Source organism: Stegostoma tigrinum, chromosome 31, assembly GCF_030684315.1.
Source record: "Stegostoma tigrinum isolate sSteTig4 chromosome 31, sSteTig4.hap1, whole genome shotgun sequence".
Classification (NCBI taxonomy): domain Eukaryota; kingdom Metazoa; phylum Chordata; class Chondrichthyes; order Orectolobiformes; family Stegostomatidae; genus Stegostoma; species Stegostoma tigrinum.
Window position 1 is genome coordinate 39,804,562 of NC_081384.1, and position 21,835 is coordinate 39,826,396.

Sequence of the window (21,835 nt, forward strand, 5' to 3'; positions counted from 1 at the left end):
CTATGACTGAGTCAGTTCTGTTTCCATTTTGCTAGCTCACCCCGATACCATGTGACTTCACCTTTTGTACCTGTCATCTTCCAAATCATTCCTGTAATTCTCGGACCTACGTAACTAATGTGAACTTTTATATAGACAATGTAAACTTCTCATATCCATTATGCATGCTTGAGAGCCCAAATCTTTTGTTGAAACAGCTTTTATATTCTGCCATTAATCCCCACAATTAACACCAACTCTAGGTCTATCTCCCTTCTCTACAACCATTACTACTATCTTAGCTTTTTGTCTGCAACGTATGTGGTCTCTAATATTCCTCTCACCTTCTGAAGAAGAGTCATATTGGACTTGATATATTAACTCTCTTTTTCCGTCCACAGATGGTGCCAGACCTGCTGAGTTTCTCCAGCATTTTCAGTTTTCATTTCAGATTTCCATCATCCAATAGTATTTTGCTTTTGTAAAAGAATGTCCTGTCCTATTCATAATAGTAATCTGAATCTGTTTCCAATCTTCAGCCAAACAGAACCAGCTCTTGACCCAGGATGGCTTCATGATGTACCTGCTTTCCCCTGATGGGGATGTGTTTAACTCAGACCATGACAAAGTTTACCAGGACATGACCCAGCCACTCAGTCACTACTTCATCTCCTCTTCCCATAACACCTATCTGATGGAGGACCAGCTGGGAGGACCAAGCAGTACTGAGGCATATATTAGGTAGCTATAATCAACTTCTCATTTGAAATATTTATTCTTTAGCTCAGTCCCAGTTTAACAGAGTCAGACCCAAGTATAAAATCAGGAATGTGATGGAATTCTTTTCAGTTGCTTGGATGAATTCAGCTGCGACAACACTCGAGAAGCTCAACACTATTCAAAACAAACCAGTCACTTGATCGTTACCTGATCCTACACGCCTTACACCTCTCTGTCGACTACCAAAGCTTAGTTGCAGTGTGTGTGCCACCTACTAGATGCCAAGGCTTCTTCAACAACATCTTCCAAATCTGTGACCTCTACTATCTAGACGATACATAGGAGCTCTATTACCTGCAAGTTCCCCTCCAAACCAATCACCACCCCAACTTGGAAGTATATCACTGTTCCTTCAGTGTCATTGGCTCAAAATCTTGGATCTCCCTCTCTAAGAGGATTGTGGGTCTACCTACAGAAAACAGCGCACCATATCATTTTAAGGGCAACTGGAAATGAACAATAAATGTTCACCCAGTCAGTGATATTCAAATCCTTTGAAGGGTCCAGACCTGAAATGTCAGCTTTCCTGCTCCTCTAATGCTGCCTGGCCTGCTGTGTTCATCCAGCTCTACACCTTGTTATCTCAAACTCCAGCATCGGCAGTTTGTACTATCTTTTAAAAATATGTACCTTCTTTGGCACCAACTGAGAAAATTAGTCAGGGCTCACAGTATCAAAGACCTCTGGTTTTGGTACTTCCATTTTATACATATATTTAGCCTGCTGTTGCCCTAATGCTGAGCTCGGTCTCTTTTCATTGGAGAAAAGGAGGAGGAGAGGGGACCTAATTGAGGTATACAAGATAATGAGAGGCATAGATAGAGTTGATAGCCAGAGACTATTTCCCAGGGCAGAAATGGCTAGCACGAGGGGTCATAGTTTTAAGCTGGTTGGTGGAAAGTATCAAGGGGATGTCAGAGGCAGGTTCTTTACGCAGAGAGTTGTGAGAGCATGGAATGCGTTGCCAGCAGCAGTTGTGGAAGCAAGGTCATTGGGGTCATTTAAGAGACTGCTGGACATGTATATGGTCACAGAAATTTGAGGGTGCATACATGAGGATCAATGGTCGGCACAACATTGTGGGCTGAAGGGCCTGTTCTGTGCTGTACTGTTCTATGTTCTATGTTCTATAATTTTCAAAGATTGTCAGCATATGGAAACCAGTTGCATGGTTAGCATTTGTTTCCTGTTCCTCTAGTCCCCTGGGAAGATGCTAGTGATGGTTTCTTGAGGGTGAAGTTTAATGATTCACCCAGCACTGTTAGATAAAGAATTGTATGATTCAAACTGGGTAACAACGAAGGAATGATTGTGACTCATAGGTGTACTGTGCACCTGCTGTCCTTGTCATTCGAGGTAGTGGAGGTGCTTATTTGGAAGGTGCTGTCGAAGGAGCTTAGGTGAGTTGCTGCGGTCCATTATATAACCAGGTCACACTGCTGCCTTTGTGTCCTGGATGTTGAAGGTGTGAAGCAATTGGGGTGCAAATGTGCTTTGACATGGATGGTGTTAGATTTCCTTAGTGTTGGAGCTGAGCTCAACCAGGTGAGTATACAATCACACTGCTGACTTGTGCCTTGTTGATGGTACTCAGGCTTTGGGCAGTCAGGATTACTCACCACAGAATTGCCAGACTTTGACCTGCTCCTGTAGGCCACAGTATTTATGTGGTTGGGTCAGTTCAGTTTCTGATCAATGGTAACCCCCAGGATGTTGATAGTGGGAGGTTTGGTGATGAAAATGCCATTGAATATTAAGAGGCAATGGTCAGGTTTTCTGTTGAAGATGGTTAAATGTTTAGTAGCTGTGTGGTGCAAATGTTATTTGGAACTTATCAACACAAACCAGTCTGGAGTGTTGCCAGGGTCCTGGACAGAGACATTGTAAGTTGAGAGATTGTGCATGACTACAGCATTATTGCTTCAATGTTTTGAGAAGATAAACAAAGTTTATAATTACTGGATAACTCTCGTGTTAACTGAACATTATCTGTGATCTTTATTGACTCAACTATTTTGGTTTCTCTGACCTCCGCAACATGCATCGCCTAGACATTGGTAGAGAAAGCTACTTTGTAGGAGTAATGACATTGTTATAAGGTTATTGAAACTAGGAGCTAAATGTTCTGGAGTATGTGAGAGAGATAATGGGAACTACAGATGCTGGAGAATCCAAGATAACAAAGCGTGGAGCTGGATGAACACAGCAGGCCAAGCAGCATCTCAGGAGCACAAAAGCTGACGTTTCAGGCCTAGACCCTTCATCAGAAAACAAAGGCTGTTCTGGAGTATGTTACTTTTTGAAAGGAATGGAAAGAAGGGAATGGTGGTGGCCTTGTTAGTATGTGTTGAAATTAATATGTTAGCAAGATTGGTCTTGGATTGTATGACATACAATCAATATGGGTGGAGTTAAGAAAAAACAAAGGGAAGAAGACACCATATGATTAGTTTAAAGGCCCCCTAACAGTCACTGTTCTTTAGGATAAGGATAAGCAGGAGATCGTGAGAGCATGTAAAATGGCAGGGTAACTAAAATTGAGAAAATCAAATTGGCAGAGGTAGCCAAAAGGATGAATTGTAGGATTGTATTTGGAACAGTTTCCTACAACAATATGTGTGGATCCAATGAAGAAAGCATGTGGCCATGTGTAATGTGGCAGGTTTAATAAATGATTTGAAAATAAAAGATCGCTCTAGGGACTAGTGACAATGACATGGCAGAATTTAGCATTCAGTTTGAGAGGAGGAAACTTGGGTCAGAAACAACTGTGCTCAACTTAAATAAGGATAATTACATGAGAACGAGGACAGGGCTGACTAGAGTGAAATGGGAAAGGAATTCAGCAGAAAAAACAATTGAAAAGGAAAGGCAGACGTTTCAAAAAGCATTAATGACTTACAACACGGATATATTCCAGTGAGGACGAAGGATTGTATGAAGGGGACAAACTACCATGGTGACCCAAACTAGGATATTGTGGGCAGTATCAAATTGAAAGAAAAATTTCACTGTGTGGTAAAGATTAATGGTAAATCTGACGATTGGGAAAATTGAGATTTTAAAATTCAACAAATAACAACCAAAAAACAAATGAGGAGAAAATAAACTGGGGTGGGGTGGTGGGGGGGAAACCAGCAAGTAACATAAAAACAGTAAGAGATAGCAGGAACCGCCGACGCTGGAGTCAGAAATTACGCAGTGTGGAGCTGGATGTACACAGCAGGCCAGGCAGCATCAGAGCAGCAGGAAAGCTGACATTTCGGGTCAGGACTTTCTGAAGAATCTCTGATGAACCAGAATTCTGAAGAATTTCCCAATCTCTGATGCTGTCTGGCCTGCTGTGTTCCTCTCTTTAAAAATATGAAAAGAAAGATGGGTGCAACAGTGAACATAGGCACCTAAGAGAACAAGGCTGGGCAAATAATGGGAAGCCAGAAAATAGCAGATTTGAACACATACTTTGCATCTTCATGGTGGAGAATACCAAGAGCATTCCAAAAATTCAAAATAATCAAGTTGCTGAAATGGTTCGGGCTCAGGATGGGCGGTATGCAGCAGGGGAGACAGATTTAGAGAAGAAATAAACATAAGAACTATCATTAGACAAAACGTACTGGTGAAACAAATAGCGTTAAAGTCTGATGAGCCCCCTGACCCTGATGTGTTGCAGCCCCGGATTTTAAAGGGATTAGCCGTAGAGACAGTCGCTGCACTAGTAGTTATCATCCAAGATCCTTAGATTTGGGAACAGTCCCAGAGGATTGGAAAATTGCCAATATAACAAGATTAATCAAAAAGGGAGTAAGACAGAGAAACAGGTAACTGTGAGCGAGTTAGCCCAACATTGAGAAGATGTCAGAGTCAATTATGAAGGATGTAATACAGAGCATTTAGAAGCATGTAATAGAATCAAGCAGTGTAAGCATGGCTTCATGAACGTGAAATCATTGGCAAATTTATTACAGTTCTTTTGAGGAAGGAACAATTAGATTACATAAGGGGGCATGAGTACATGTGATATATTCGGACTTTCAGAAAGCGTTTGATAAGGTATCACACATTAGGCTATTTAATAAAATAGAAGTCCACGATGATGGCAGTAGTAGGTTAGCATGTTTAGGGATTGACTTAATAACAGATGGTGGACAGTTAGGATAAAGGGGACATTTGCAACCTGTAATTAATAGAGTGCCACAGGTATCAGTTTGCAGTGACACAAGAATAGGTGGAAAAGCAATTCCTGAGTATGGCACAAGGAGCCTGCAGAAGGATCTAGACAGGTTAACTGAGTAGGTAAATGCATCTTCCTTTGTGGGAGAATCTGGGGCCAGAAGGCATAATCTCAAAAATAAAGAATTACCCACTTAAGACAGAGATGAAGAGGGGTTTCTTCACTCAGAAGACAGTGAATCTGTATAATTCTTCGCCATAGAGGACTGTAGAGGCTGGATCATTTAATATATTCAAAGCTTAAATAGACAAGAGTTTTGAATCTGGGAAGAATCAACAGTTGAGGGGGTAAGACAAAAAGAAATGGAGTTGCAAATTATCAGACCAACCATGGCAGGGCAGAGCAGACTTGATGGGCTGAATGGTCTATTTACTGCTTTTGTATCTTACAATCTTGTAATAATCCCATAATTATGGAGGAAAGAAGAGAAAGGGAGAGGGATCAGGGACTAGTTAAGATCACATCACTGATCTGCCAGAAAGTCTCTTAGATATTCCACTCTGGGCAATCAGGTTCAGCTCACTGTCAGAAGCATCTGTACACCTGTGTTGGGGCCTGCATTGTATATCGGTGAGCTTTCCTATGAAAGGTTTGGTTGCACTTACTAATATGCAAAGGTATAACCTGAGCCCTGGTTCGCATTGGCACCCCCGGGTGAGGCTTGTGCTGTAGCTCCTTCGCTGTCCGCTCAGTAAAAACCAAATCCCACACTAACAAACAAAACCAAAGCCCACATCTTCAGGTGAAGGCCAAGGTGACAGACCCAGTCCCAATGTTCACACCACTTCTTACAGGTGAGGCTGAAGAGCTTGTAACACCATCTTTTAAGAAGCTACTGGGGAAGAAGACAACAGAGAATAGAAAAACAGTTGTGGTTCTCCCAGGTAATGAGCCCAGAGCAGGCCTGATCAGGAGAGTTGTCCCTCAGACTCACACCAGGTTGTTGTCCACACCAGTAACCCAGGTTTCTCCCAGAGAACTTCATTTCTGTTATTAGTGAGTTATCATGAGTGAGGAGAATTAGGGTGTCTGGGATGGGAACACAGAGTCCAAGCTGATACAGTGAATGAAATCTATCCACTCCCCTCCTTCTCACCCTTCCTTCAGCAACTCTTCAATAATGAAACATTGCAAGTTGCTATGTGGAGATCGTCTTTCTTTTCTATGTGGTTATTATATATAAATTCTGCATTTGGTTACTATTGAATGGCCTGCTTCTACACTGTAGGGATTCTATGATGATCCTATTTGGCTGAAATATAGAAGTCCAAACCTGAATTGTTTGCTTGCAATCTGGGTTGCAGATATTGAATCTTTCTCCAAAATATGTATTTCCTTCATTGTGTATGATGAAATGTGCAAAACCTGGTGATCAGGCAGTCGCTTAAGTCAGTGTTATTGTCTGCACAGGGATATTGTCTGGTTAAATTAAACATACTACATGATGCTGTTTAAATAAAATTGCAATCTCTAGTTTGTTTTATGGCAGGGCGAGGTCACCTACAGGTATCACTTGTGTTGCAGACCTGACTACTACTAGCAATTTCTGTCTTTGTTACTACCGACTATTGGTTGTAGTACAGAGTTGCCACCCTCCTACTCCTCTAAAGCATTTTCTTAATATTGCCTCTAGTTCTTTTAGATCATTTTTAATCAACCTGTTCAGACATGACTCACCATGTAGGTCTTGAATCTAGACCTCCTGGCTCAGAGGTAGAGGCACTAGCAGTGTGCTACAAGAACCTGCTGCTACCTTTCTATACAGTGTCTAAGATCCGGTTTGGTTAACATTGATAGAGGATGAACTACTGGAGAGTCTTCGTAAGATAAAGAACCCGTCTTAACCACAAGATGTAGTTCATTACATGATAGCAATGAGTGCTAAGTTACATTAGCTAGTTAGAGACAATTACTACAACTGTCTGGAGCTAGGGGAGTCAGGATCTGGAATTGGATTCCTTATGCCCCATCCAAGACTGTAATATTGGGTGGACCTCAACACAATCCCCAACATTAACCTATTCAAAACCATTACCTAATACAACGGTTGGAGGCGGGGGCAGTGGGGGTAGAGAGAGAGAGAACAAATGAATTCTGTTGATTGTATTATTGTTAATGGCTCATGCTGTGTATATATCAGACAATAATGTAACCGCATGCCTGCAATGGATGTTATTATTTTATGAGAATCTTTCGGCTATTATCTGGTGAAATGATTGGTGATGTATGTTATAACATTTTTGTTGGAGACTGGATGTGGTTAAGTAAATCAGTAACTCCAGAAATGGTGTGGCAAACAGAGGGCCAATGGTTAGATACCGTAGTTGGGATTTTGAAAGTGACACTGCAAGAGAATTAAGCAATAGATTTTTCCTGTGAAATGGGGACATAAGGAGATCAGTTTGGGGACTGCGAGGGAATATGGCTGGAGAGTGATGTAAGTGATCAGACGTGGCCCTATCTGCGATTGAAGCTATGGTAGCAGTGAAACCGTGTGAGATGGTAAGGTCAAGGAGGGGGAATGTGAATGTGGGTTGGAGCATTTTCATGCAGAGAGAGAGATTTTAAGATGCTCAGAGGACAGTGAAATGAGAGGAGGGAGAGTTGGATGAGTTGAGATGGAGGTTGAAATCACTGAGAGGGTAAAGTCATTTGGGTTAGGGGCTGAGGAAGGAACGCAGAGAAGAAATCTCAGTGAGAACATGTTTCATTGTACTTGGGAGAGGGAGAGAGAATGAGAAATCTCATTGGATGAGCATGAAGAGACAAGGTGAGATGCTTAAAGGGAAAGGAGATGGCAGAGGAGCAGAAGTCGGGTCCAGGTGTGAGTTGATGAGAAACCTCACTATGATTGCCTTAATGGGCTGAACAATGTAGCCAAGTGGGCACATTGTCAGGGGTGAGATGTCATGCCCCCTCAGCCAAGTTTCTGTTAATCATCCTCAATAAGTGTGTAGATGGCAAGGACCTTGTTCACAAATGAGTGGACCATCTAGAGGGAGGTCTGTTGAGGGGAAGTGAGCGTTGATCCACTGGTAGAGGTTCAGCAGTCGGAGGAGGGAGCTAGATAGGAAGAAGACTGTCAGGATTAGCTCATCGCCAGTAGATTGGAAGCAACAGGCTGGAAGGCAACAGAGTAGATTGGAACAGTTGGGTTGTTGCCCATAGTGAACGCGTGCTGAATGCCTCAATGGACTCTTCAGAGGATCACAAAATAGGCAGAGGGAAAGCAGTTATTCCAACAGAAGGGAGCAGCTGTGGATCCTCAAAGGATGGTGGTGACATTGTGGTACTGTCACTGGACAGAAAAATCCAGAATCCCAGGTTAATGCCCTGGAGAAGTGGATTTGAATCCCACCTCAACAAATGGTCATGTGAATTTAGTTAATAAATGTGAAATTACAAGCTCATCAGTGGGGACACCAAGCCATTGAAGTACACCACCCAGAGTACATTCTATGTCTTTGCCACCCTCAGTGCATCCTCTAGGTGCTGTTCAACATGGAGGATACTGACCAATCAGCTGAATGGGATAGGCCAGTAGGTGGTAATCAATAGGAGTCTCCTTGTCCATAGCTGACTTGATGGCGTGAGACTTCATGTGGTTTGGAGTCAGTGCTGATATACATCATATCGGGTGAGCCTGTCCAGTCGATGGAATCATGGTGTCTTATACATTGCCTGGAAAGTGTGATTCCATGAGACTGACTATTTCAGGCAGTTGCTTGGCTAGTCTGTGGACAGATCCAGGTGTTAATAAGGAGGCCTGACAGATGAGCCATTGGTGTTTTCTGGAGTTGTGTTCAATGCTACTGGACAATCGAGTTCCATTCCCTTTTGCAGATGTAGTAGTAGCTTGATACAACTGGTCCTGCTTGTGCCATTTCAGACCATATTTAAGAATCAATCACTTGGCTCTGGAGGCACAAGTAAGTTCGACTTGTGAGGATGGTAGATTTTCCTTCCCTAAAGGGGACGAGTGATGAGTTTTACAATTGACAATGATTTCATAGTTATCGATACACTTGACATCATCCAGGACAAAATAATCAGTTTGATTGGCTCCCCATCCACCAACTTCAACATTCACTCCATCCACAATCAAAGGACTGAAGCAACTACATGTACTGTCTACAAGCTGCACCGTCACATCAGATGTCATCACATTTCTGGCCAAGCAGAAAGCACAAGACGATCCAATCCCTGTCCTGGAGAATTTGTTTTGGCACCTGCCTGAGAGTGGAAGTCGCTGTGCTGTTTTCTGAGCAGCCCTTAAAGCTCGACACAGAACAGGCAACAAAGAGACGCGCTTGGGAAGGACTGCTGCAAAGGAGCTGTTAAAGACAACCAGTTGGAGATTGCACTTTGGTGACATGCATGATGCTTTAGCAGTGGCAGTTACGTGTGATTGCGCAGTGATGGGCAGTAAATGAGGGAGCCGGCAACCGTGCAATTAAATGGAGAGCCATACTGCAACAGTTTGATTATTGTGCGGTCATGAATCTTGTGGCCCGAGATCAAAGTGACGTGGGGAGCCTCCTTGGTGTAATCGTTAGCACTCTGGGCTTTAAAATACAGAGGTGCTGAGCAGAAGGCTAAGTCTGATGTACGAAACACTGAGGCTGACAAGTGAAGCTGTGCATGAGAAATCTGAAAGCAGAGCAACATACCGGAAGTTGCAATTGTCCCAGCAGATTGTCAGTTTGCAAGTGAGAGAAGCCAGAAAGCAGTTTCTCCATTCGGTGATGTTATGGGAAACATTGAGGCTGCCAGACAATTGCACATTTGACAAAGATGACCTGCACTCAAGAGCAATGCCTTGCACTGTCAGAACCGCTCTGGTTACCATGGTGTAATGGTGAGCATGCTGGTTTCTGAGTGCTGTGATCCGAGTTCAAATCTGAATGCAGTCTATTTCCTGGTCCGGTTAGTGCTGAGCCTTGGGAAGTCTTGCTCTTTGTCATTACAAATCCAACACTTGAAGAGGGCTGATTTTAACAAGTACAAACTGTCTGCTTTTGCCATCTAGAGGGGCAAGGGTGGCAAATATCTAAGAACACCACCTCCTGCAAGTTCACCACCCTGACTTGGAAATATATTGCCATTCCTTCAGTGCTGCTGAAACTAAATCCTGGAACTCCTTCCTAAACAGCACTGATTCATCTGCCTACAGCACATGGACTGCAGCAGTTCAATAAGGCAACATGCTACCACTTTTACAAGAGTAATTAGGGATGGGTAATAAATGCTGGCCCAGCCAGCGATCCCATATGCCGTGAATGAATGGAACAAAATGAGAACAATGAACAGAAAAATTGCTGATATTTTTGAAAGGTCAGCAATTTGTTTTGTCTTTAATCTTATGCAAACAGCCAACAATTGATCTGGAACTTTGTAAACTGAATAGCACATTAAAATGAGAAGATGGTAATAAGTGTGAGAGGCCTTACCCTATTTCATGTCTGACCTGTGACTCTGGGTGTTTTCAGAGCTCTTCTGAGAGGTTGCCGCTGTGTGGAGCTGGACTGCTGGGAAGGACCAAATGGGGAGCCAATAATCTACCATGGATATACGCTCACCTCAAAAATCCTCTTCAAAGACGTTATCCGAACCATTCGGGATTATGCCTTCACGGTGAGTGCACTGCAACCATTCTGATGATAGAGTCTGTTGATAGAGTCTGGCAATAGGGATCAGACCCAGTGACAAGAGTTAACTCAACTTGTTGACTAGAGAGTAACTATTTCTGTTGTTAGGGAATCAGAAAAAGTGGTATAATTTTCAACCTTGAACTAGACCAATCTGTGAAAGATGAGGAAACACATCTTTACAGAACGTGTCATACTTGCAAAAGTCTTGAGATGTTGTGGGTGATTGGGTCTTTCAAGACAGTGCAAGGCTTATTAAGTAAGAGAAATGAAGCTAAGCAGCCTTTCTAAGATGTTGGATTTTATACGATCCCCTGCCTCTGGGTTTGAAGGGTGGGGCTGGGGACAAGTAAAATCCAGAATCTGGAAGATCCATCACTAACCAGCCCCTCCCCAGTTTGAAATTTTGAGGGAGATGGGGAAGGCATAGATGTCCCTGTTTTGAGCTAATTGAGGGCCTGATCCAACAGTTCGCTGACCCTTTATCCCAATGGCAGAGGAGAGCTCTCCACTATGTGAGAAGCCCAGAAGGTTTAACTGCTCAGCGGACAAGGTGAGGTAGAGCCTGCTTTCAGGAGTCCTATCGTCTCATCAGGAGCCCCTCCATCCCCACCACCATTATTAAGGTTACCCTCTTCTGGATTCTAAAAGCCAGTTCTAGCCCCCTCACTGACACACTCATCCCCTGTCTGAGACGCCTCCTTTAGCTCCAGACGTAATGATCAGTCCAGCTTCCGCTACACTGGGGAATGGACGAAGTGCCAGCAGTCACCACTGGTGGCAGTATTGGGACAGTGAGCTGCTGGACAATCCAATTATCTAGCAGTTCTCCCGGCTGGGACTTCCTCCTGAGAAAAGGGATAAATGTTTCACCCTGAAGTGTCTTTGGGATCATGGACAGGCTTTACTGGGGCTTTTCAGACAGGATGTGGAATTAAGCTGACCTGTAAAATCCACCCTGTAGACTTGCAATGTAGATAAGTTATGATCTCATGAGATGGTAGAACAGTCTTGAGGGGCTGAATAGCCTGTTCCATGTTCCTCAGCCTCAATTTCCATTTCAGCCTCTGAGAGGGTCCAAACTTAACAGAGGCTGTGTGATTTCTTGGCTGGCCTGTATTCAAACACATTTCATACCTGTTGCTAGTCACAGTTTGTTTCTGAGTTATTCCAGCAAAATGCCCATCCTGTTTTTTCTTAATTCCCCCACTAATCTGTTTTCACTATTTCATGATGAGTTTAATTCTGGATCTCATTCCATCGTGGTTGTGTAGACCCATCACCAGAGTGAATTACCAGGTGGGGCATGAGCATTCAGTGGTTTGAGCATTCCCATTTGGAAACTGATACTCTCCCAATTTTCCCTCGTTCCCCTAGTCTCTGCTCTAATTTTTTCCCTCTCCCCAATCTTGTCCTCTTCCCCCCACTGGTCTCTCTCTCGCCCTCAATCTCTTCCTATCCCCCAATGTCCACCTCCCTCTAATCTCTCTTACAATCTCACCATCTTGGAGAAGGTGTGGAGGAGATTTACCAGGATGTTGCCTAGAATGGAGGGAAGGTCTTACAAGGAAAGGTTGAGCGAGCTAGGGCTTTTCTCTTTAGAACAACAAAGGATTAGATTAGAATCCCTACAGTGTGGAAACAGTCCCTGCAGCCCAACAAGTCCACATCACCCCTTTGGAGCATCCCACCCAAACCCATCCCCCTACAACCTACACACCCCTGAACACTACAGACAATTTAGCATGGCTAATCCATCTAGCCTGCACATCTTTGGACTGTGGGAGGAAACCGGAGCACCCGGAGGAAACTCACACAGACACGGGGAGAATGTACGAACTCCACACAGACAGTTACCCAAGGCTGGAATTGAACCCGGGTCCCTAGTGCTGTGAGGCTGCAGTGCTAACCACTGAGCCACAGTGCCGCCCCAAATGGATGAGATGTGACTTGATAGAGGAGTACAAAATGATCAGAGGTATAGATAGAGTAGACAGCCAGAGGCTTTTTCCTAGCATGGAGGTAACTTTTATGAGGGGACATAATTTTAAAGTGAGTGGAGGTGGATAGTGGGGAGATGTCAGAGGTAGGTTCTTTACTCAGAGAGTGGTAGGGGGGTGGAATGCATTGCTGGAGAGGGTAGTGGAGTTGGCCTCATTAGGGGCATTTAAGCAGCTATTACAAAGGCATATGGATGATAGTATAAAGTAGCAGTGGAGGTTAGATAGACCTTAGGTTTCGGGTAAAAGTTCGGCCAAACATCTTGGGCTGAAGGGCCTGTACTGTGCTGTACTGTTCTATGTTCTCTTTCCCAATCTCCCGTTCTCTCTTCATCCCCCATTCAACCCCAATCCCTCAATCTCACTCCTGATCCCTCTAGCTTGCTACCACTGTTTCCAACTCCCCAGCCTACAACGAATCTGCCTCACTCTCCCAATCTCAGTCACTGCCAGTGATAAACCTGGGGTGGGAGGGGTGGGATTGATGGTCCTAGGAGAAATCAATGACATTGGTGGAACAAAGAATGATAATCTGCTGTTTGCGGTATTAGGACCTAAATTAAATCCCAGAATCTCAAAAGTAATTATCTCTGAATTGTTACCTAAACCACATGTCAATTGGTATAGTATCAGGAAAGCTAAAGAATCAGAAGCATTGTCCAAACATTGATATGGGGAGAAGAAACCTTGATTAAAATGCCTCTGGTACAAGTACTGTGGAAAGTTAGGGCTGCTCATTGGGAAGGGTTTCACTTAAACCAAGCTGGATTCAGTGTCTCAGTGAATGGTACATTTAGCGCTGTGGATTGGCTGTGGGCTGACACAATCTCCAGGATCCCCCTCCTGCTGCTGAACCAGTCCCCAGGATCCCCCTCCTACCGCTGATGCATTCCCCAGGATCCCCCTCCTGCTGCTGACACATACCCCAGGATCCCCCTCCTGCTTCTGATCCAGTCCCCAGGAACCCCCTCCTGCTGCTAACTCAGTCGCCTGGATCCCTCTCCTGCTGCTGATCCAGTCCACAGGATCCACTTCTGCTGTTGACCTAGTCCCCAAGACTCCCTCCTGCTGCTTACCCTGTCCCTGAGAACCCCTTCTGCTAACCAAGTCCCCAGGATGCCCCTTCTGCTGACTCTGCCCCCGAGGTCCCACTTCTGACCACCCCAGATCCCAAGATCCCCTTGCTGCTGACTGAAATCCTGAGAGCCCACCTGCTTCGAACCCAGTTCCCTGCTTCTAAACCAGTTCCCTGCTTCTAGCCCAGTTCCCTGGTTCGAGCCCCATCCACTTCTAACCGAGTCCCCGAGAACCCCCTGCTTCTAACCCAGTCCCCGAGAACCCCGCTTCTAACCCAGTCCCCGAGAACCCCCTGCTTCTTACCCAGTCCCCAACAACCCCCTTCTTCTAACCCATCCTCGAGAACCCCCTGCTTCTAACCCAGTCCCCGAGAACCTCCTGCTTCTAACCCAGTCCCCGAGAACCCCCTGCTTCTAACCCAGTCCCCGAGAATCTCCTGCTTCTTACCCAGTTCCCGAGAACCCCGCTTCTAACCCAGTCCCTGAGAACCCCCTGCTTCTTACCCAGTCCCCGACAAACCCCTGCTTCTTACCCAGTCCCTGAGAACTCCCTGCTTCTAACCCAGTCCCCGAGAACCCCCTGCTTCTAACCCAGTCCCTGACAACACCCTGCTTCTTACCCAGTCCCTGAGAACTCCCTGCTTCTAACCCAGTCCTCGAGAACCCCCTGCTTCTAACTGAGTCCCCGAGAACCCCCTGCTTCTTACCCAGTCCCCGAGAACTCCCTGCTTCTAACCCAGTCCCCGAGAACCCCCTGCTTCTAACTGAGTCCCCGACAACACCCTGCTTCTTACCCAGTCCCTGAGAACTCCCTGCTTCTAACCCAGTCCCCGAGAACTCCCTGCTTCTAACCCAGTCCTCGAGAAGCCCCTGCTTCTAACCCAGTCCCTGACAACCCCGTGCTTCTAACCCAGTCCCCGAGAAACCCCTGCTTCTAACCCAGTCCCAGACAACCCCCTGCTTCTAATCCAGTCCTCAAAGAACCCCCTGCTTCTAACCCAGTCCCCGAGAACCCCCAGCTTCTAACCCAGTCCCCGAGAACACCCTGCTTCTTACCCAGTTCCGAGAACCCCCGCTTCTAACCCAGTCCCCGAGAACTCCCTGCTTCTAACCCAGTCCCTGAGAACCCCCTGCTTCTAACTGAGTCCCCGACAACACCCTGCTTCTTACCCAGTCCCCGAGAACCCCCTGCTTCTTACCCAGTCCCTGAGAACTCCCTGCTTCTAACCCAGTCCCCGAGAACCCCCAGCTTCTAACCCAGTCCCCGAGAACACCCTGCTTCTAAACCAGTCCCCGAGAACCCCCGCTTCTAACCCAGTCCTCGAGAACCCCCAGCTTCTAACCCAGTCCCCGGGAACCCCCTGCTTCTACCCCAGTCCCTGAGAACCCCCTGCTTCCAACCCAGTCCCCGAGAAACCCCTGCTTCTAACCCAGTCCCCAACAACCCCCTGCTTCTTACCCAGTCCCCGACAACCCCCTACTTCTAACCCAGTCCCCGAGAACCCCCTGCTTCTAAACCAGTCCCCGACAAGCCCCGCTTCTAACCCAGTCCTCGAGAACACCCTGCTTCTAACCCAGTCCCCGAGAATCCCCTGCTTCTAACTCAGTCCCCGAGAACCCCCTGCTTCTAACCCAGTTCCCGAGAACACCCTGCTTCTAACCCAGTCCCTGAGAACCCTCTGCTTCTAACCCAGTCCCCTAGATCTCCTGCTTCTAACACAGTTCCCTAGATCCCCTGCTTCTAACCCAGTGCCCAAGACCCCTGCTTCTAACCCAGTCCCTGAGAACACCCTGTTTCTCACCCAGTGCCCAAGATCCCCTGCTTCTAATCCAGTCCCCAAGAACCCCCTGCTTCTAACCCAGTGCCCAAGATCCCCTGCTTCTAGCCCAGTTCCCAGGATCACTCTGCTACTGACCCAGTCCATGGGATCCTCCTGACCCTAACACAGTCCCTGCCTCTGCCCCAGGCATTCTGATGGACCGATGCCTGTGACCAGCCAGACTTTGAGCAGGAGGATGGTGTGAACTTATTCAAAGATTGCAATCTCAGTAAATCGCTCAAAGAAAAGGAAACAAGAGGGTGTTGGATGTGAATAAAGCCTATTTCCTGCATTAAAAAGCTGCTGCCAGACAATTTAAACATTGTTTTTATTAAAATGAAAATTGACGGCAGGCTATTTAAAATCTAAAATGCAGCCAGATATCTGTCACTTCCCCATATAACCAATGGGGCAAGATCAGCAAGCACTGCACTAAGCTAAGCCAGTTTCCTAAGACTTAAATTTATCTTCTATTTATGTTCTTGGATCCCATACAAAGGTTAAATGGATCTGACCCTGAAGCAGGGAGGATTTGGGGATCCAGTGTCACCTCATTCAGACCAGGTCCAATCACATTATCGATGATGGCAAGTAGTGAGGTCATCAGCCCCATGCTGAAACCATTGCCACCCCATTAACACCAGAGAAAGGGGGTTAATTTTGAGCACATTGATCTCATTAGTCGCAGTGCACACTCTACAGTCACAGACCACTGTACAGTCACACAGCCCCTTATGGTCACACTCATTGTATAGTCATATGCCAACTGTACAGTCACACACCCCCATATGGTCACACCCACTGTAAAATCACACCCCACTGTACTGTCACACACCCAATGTACAGTCACACACCCAATGTACAGTCACACATCACCGTGCAATCACACACTGCTGTGCAATTACACCCACTGTATAGTCATGTATCCCTATACAGTCACACCTACTGTACAAACACAACTTTCAATTACATGCCTACAATACAAAAATGATCACACCTACTGTACACACTCACTGTACAATCACACACCCAAGGAGGTGTACTGTATGGAAGGCCTGTCGGCCCAACTTGTCCATGCTGACCAGATTTCCTAAACTGAACTGGACCCACTGTAAATACCTACTGTATGCGCTTATTCTGCAATCACGTGCCCAACATACATACCCACTGTACCATTAGACCCATTGTAGAAACGCACAGCCACTGTACAATCACATATTTATTGTACTGAATAATTGAAAGATCCAATTATACGTCAACGCAAAGTTGCTAATGGCAGAAATGAAATGCAAGAAGATTTTATGTTTATCATTTAATGAGAATTATGAATCCATTTCCTGTCCTGGAGTATAATCAAATTTCAGATCTTTCTTGTTAAATTTATTTGCCAAATAAACATTCAGAGCTTTCTGGAGTTGCCTATGGTTGGCTGATGTATGGGATCCTCTTGAATTATCTCCCCAGGTCTCTCCGTATCCCGTCATTCTGTCCCTGGAGAATCACTGTGGAGTAGAGCAGCAGACAGTCATGGCCCGTCATTTAAAGGACATCCTCGGTGAAATGCTGGTAACTGCACCACTCGATGGCAAATCCCTGAGTGAACTTCCATCGCCCGAGGTAACTGTGTGACCGTTCACTTTATCATATCTTACTGTGTAATGTCCATGTAAGGGGAAAGTGATAACCGAGTGCGACTATCACTAGCTAGTAATCTGGGGAACCAGGTTCAAATCTGTATACAAAAATATTTGGAATTAAAAGTCTAATGATGATCATGAAACTATGTTGATTTTTGTAAAAGCTCATCTGGTTCACGAGGACCTTTTGGGGAAGGAAATTTGTTGTCCTTATCTACCTTACCTGTGATCCAGACAACAACGTAGAGTTTTTACCACCAGTTTGTCTTGATTCTGAAGGAGGGTAAATTCAGCTCCAGTCAAAAGTCTCTACTACAGTCACATTTCCTTTCTGAACACCTGCCTATGGAACCGGATCGTCTCCAATGGACTACAGTCTACATTTAAGCCTTCCCAATTTGGCCCCCACCATAACGACTGCTACATTCAAAACATTGATCTCCTACAGAAGCGTTTCTCCCTGCGACTTCTGAAATACACACTCACTGCAATGCACCGACATCTCCAAATACTGCAATTAAGCCGACCCCAACGCAGAGCCTCCCTCTCCCAGACTTGCAAAGGCACTCTCCTGTTTTTTATTCTGCGTAAGATCCACAACCTGAACTCTCAATTCTACTCAACTTTATTAGACACTAAAAACTGTAAGTATTTTATACTTACTGGTCCCTGCCACCCTACCCAAGACCTTCCCCAACATATGCCTGCCGCCATTGGCCATGTGGCCACCTTCGGAGCACCAACGGTTTCCACAGATGACGTCACATCCGCTGCCACCCTGAACGCCACTTCCGGTACAGCCAACGCCACCGACGCTGCTGTCGAAGCCACCGCCTCCGTTTCTGAGGCCAACAACACAGATATCGAGGACACCGCTACCACCAACATCCCAGCTTTACCGGCCGCCGTCTCTCCGCCCACTGCCGATATTGCTGTGCCCACCATCAATGTCTCTCCGCCCACTGCTGACATTGCTTCGCCCACCATCAATGTCTCTCCGCCCGCTGCCAACATCGCTCCGCCCGCCACCTCCACAGCCAGCAGCTCCAGAGGAGACAGCAACACGTAGCCGTGCCGAGTCTTCACCGTCCCCCCAGACCTCCTCCTGACTGTGGACGAACGGTCAGTCCTCAGTAAAGGACTCAACATTGATCTCCTACAGAAGCGTTTCTCCCTGCGACTTCTGAAATACACACTCACTGCAATGCACCGACATCTCCAATTACTACAATTAAGCCGACCCCAACGCAGAGCCTCCCTCTCCCAGACTTGCAAAGGCCCTCTCCTGTTTTTTATTCTGCGTAAGATCCACAACCTGAACTCTCAATTCTACTCAACCTTATTAGACACTAAAAACTGAAAGTACTTTATACTTACTGGTCCCTGCCACCCTACCCAAGACCTTCCTCAGTAAAGGACTCACCTTTGTCCCCTCCACCCACACATCAATGAATATAACTCGTCTGAACATTGTATCAGTGATAATGGGAACTGCAGATGCTGGAGAATCCAAGATAACAAAGTGTGAAGCTGGATGAACACAGCAGGCCAAGCAGCATCTCAGGAGCACAAAAGCTGACGTTTCAGGCCGAGACCCTTCATCAGACAGGGGGATGGGGTGAGGGTTCTGGAATAAATAGGGAGAGAGGGGGAGGCGGACCGAAGATGGAGAGAAAAGAAGATAGGTGGAGAGGAGAGTATAGGTGGGGAGGTAGGGAGGGGATAGGTCAGAACCCTCACCCCATCCCCCTCTCTGATGAAGGGTCTAGGCCCAAAACGTCAGCTTTTGTGCTCCTGAGATGCTGCTTGGCCTGCTGTGTTCATCCAGCTTCACACTTTGTTATCGTCTGAACATTGAGCAGTTTTTCCGCCACCTCCGCCTTCACGCTTACTTCTTTAACCGGGAGCCTAATCCTCCCTCTACTGACCCCTTCTCCCTCCAATACATCCCCTCCTCCTGGACCACCCCAGGGCCTCCTACCCTCCCTCAACCTCTCTCCAACTGCCATCGAGACATCAATCGCCTCAACCTCTTCACTCCTCTCACCCACTCCAACCTGTCCCCCGCAGAACGTGCAGCTCTCCACTCCCTCCACTCCAACCCCAACCTCACCATCGAACTCGCAGACAAGGGAGGCACAGTTGTAGTATGGTGCGCTGACCTCTACATTACTGAGGCCAAACGCTGACTCTCCAACACCTCCTCCTACCGTTCCCTTGATCAGAACCCCACCCCCGAGCACCAAACCATCATCTCCCAAACCATCCACAACCTCATCACCTCCCACCCACAGCCTCTTACTTCATCACTCCCCAACCACACACCACCCGTTTCCATCTCCTTCCCAAAATCCACAAACCTGACTGCCCTGGTGGACCTATTGTCTCCACCTGCTCCTGCCCCACCGACCTTATCTCCACCTATCTCGATTCCATTTTCTCCCCCTTGGTCCAGGAACTCCCTACTTACGCCCTTGACACCACCCATGCTCTCCATCTCCTCCAGAACCTCCAATTCCCTGGCCCCCAACATCTCATTTTTACTATGGACATCCGGTCCCTATACACCTGCATTCCCAAGCAGGCCTGACCAGTTCACCTCCACTGACACCCTCATCTGCCTAGCCACACTCATCCTCATCCTCAACAACTTCGTTTTCAATTCCTCCCACTTCCTACAGACAAAGGGGGAGTGGCCATGGGCACCTGCAAGGGCCGAAGTTATGCCTGCCTCTTTGCAGGATACATGGAACAATCTCTCTTCCAAAGCTACACTGGCTCTATCCCCCAACTCTTCATCTGTTACATTGATGACTGTATCAGCGCCGCCTCATGCTCCCATGAGGAGCTTGAACAGTTCATTCACTTCGCCAACACCTTTCACCCCAACCTTAAGTTCACCTGGACCACGTCTAATACCTCTCTCTCCTTCCTGGACCTCTCTGTCTCCATCTCTGACATCCACCTGGAAACTGATATCCATTTCAAACCTACTGACTCCCAAAACTACCTAGAATAGACCTCCTTTCACCCACCTTCCTAAAAAAAAGGCCATCCCCTATTCCCAATTCCTTCACCTCCACCACATCTGCTCCCAAGATGAAGCATTCCACTCCTGGACATCCCAGATGTCCTCTTTTCTCAAGGACTGCAACATCCCTCCACAGGGGTTGAAACTGCTCTCGACCATGTCTCCTGCATTTCCCACAACTCATCCCTCACACCCCTTCCCCGCAATAATAACCAAAGCAGAATCCCCCTCGTCCTCACATACCACCCCACCAGCCTCCGGATCCAACGCATTATCCTCCGACACTTCCGCCATCTGCAATCTGACCCCACTACCAAAGACATTGTTCTCTCCCCACCCTTATCTTCTTTCCAGAGGGACCACGTTTTCTGTGACTCTCTTGTCCGTTCCACCTTCACCTCTAGCCCCACCACACCCGGCACTTTCCCCTGCAACCGAAGCATGTGCCTGTTCCTGCACCACCCCCCTCACCCCCATCCCAGGCCCTAAGAAGACCTTCCACATCAAACAGATGTTCACCTGCACATCTGCTAATGTGGTATATTGTATCTGCTGCTCCTGTTGTGGCCTCCACTACATTGGGGAAACCAAGCGGAGGCTTGGGGACTGCTTTGCATAACACCTACACTCAGTTCGCAACAAATAACTACACCTCCTAGTCACGAACCATTTCAACCCCCCCTCCATCTTATTGGACAACATGTCCATTTGGACCTCCTGCAGTGCCACAGTGATGCCACCCGAAAGCTGCAGGAACAGCACCTCATGTTTCGCTTGGGAACCCTGCAGCCCAAGGGTATCAATGTAGACTTCACAAGCTTCAAAATCTCCCCTGCCTCTACAGCATCCCAAAACCAGCCCAGATACGCTCTGCCTCCGTAACCATTCCTCCCACCTCAAGCCCCACGCCCATCTCCGACCCACAAACCTCATACCGCCTTCTTGACATATCCATCCTCCCTGGACCGACCTACCCCTCCTTACCTCCCCACCTACACTCACCTTTACTGGCTCCATCCCTGCCTCTTAGAACTGTCTGTCATCTCTCCGCCTATCTTCTCCTCTATCCATCTTCTATCCGCCTCCCTCTCTCTCCCTATTTATTTCAGAACCCCCTTCCCCTCCCCCATTTCTGAAGAAAGGTCTCGACCGAAAATGTCAGCTTTCCTGCTCCTGTGGTGCTGCTCGGCCTGCTGTGTTCATCCAGCTCTACACCCTGTTATCTCCAGTTACAACTAATTGCTTTAGAGACCCACTGGATGAAATGACCAGATCAGATGAGGCCATGATACTGAGAAGGAGCTTACCAGACTTCATCCCAATATGTAGTCTTAAGGGTCAACCAATGGTAAAAAGCAGATAAGCTATTTAATGTTGGAACCTGATCTATTTAATTATGAGGGCCAAGCTATTTCGTCATTGGGCAAAACGCCTGATGGATTCTTTCAGGAACCTATAAAAAATCCTTTATACTGCTTCAAATAAGAACCAGGTAATTATTTCTGGTGTCCCAACCAATATTTGTCCCTTAGCCAACATCTCGAATACTAGTTCTACCTAAACAAAGATATTTTATCAAAATTTTGTGCCTTGCACTCATCGGGATAATTCATAAGAAATACCAAAGTAA

General features: G+C 46.5%; 1 protein-coding gene across 3 annotated transcripts in view; it reads left to right on the forward strand.

Moving 5' to 3' along the window:
• LOC125466175 (1-phosphatidylinositol 4,5-bisphosphate phosphodiesterase delta-3-like) overlaps window positions 1-21,835 on the forward strand; it is a 151,208-nt gene that overhangs the window by 106,832 nt on the left and 22,541 nt on the right. For all 3 annotated transcript variants that reach the window (XM_059638836.1, XM_059638837.1, XM_059638838.1), the window contains exons 6-8: window positions 519-720; window positions 10,483-10,627; window positions 17,002-17,154. In XM_059638836.1, coding sequence (XP_059494819.1) covers window positions 519-720; window positions 10,483-10,627; window positions 17,002-17,154 — 500 coding nt within the window. The remainder of the gene's footprint in view (window positions 1-518; window positions 721-10,482; window positions 10,628-17,001; window positions 17,155-21,835) is intronic.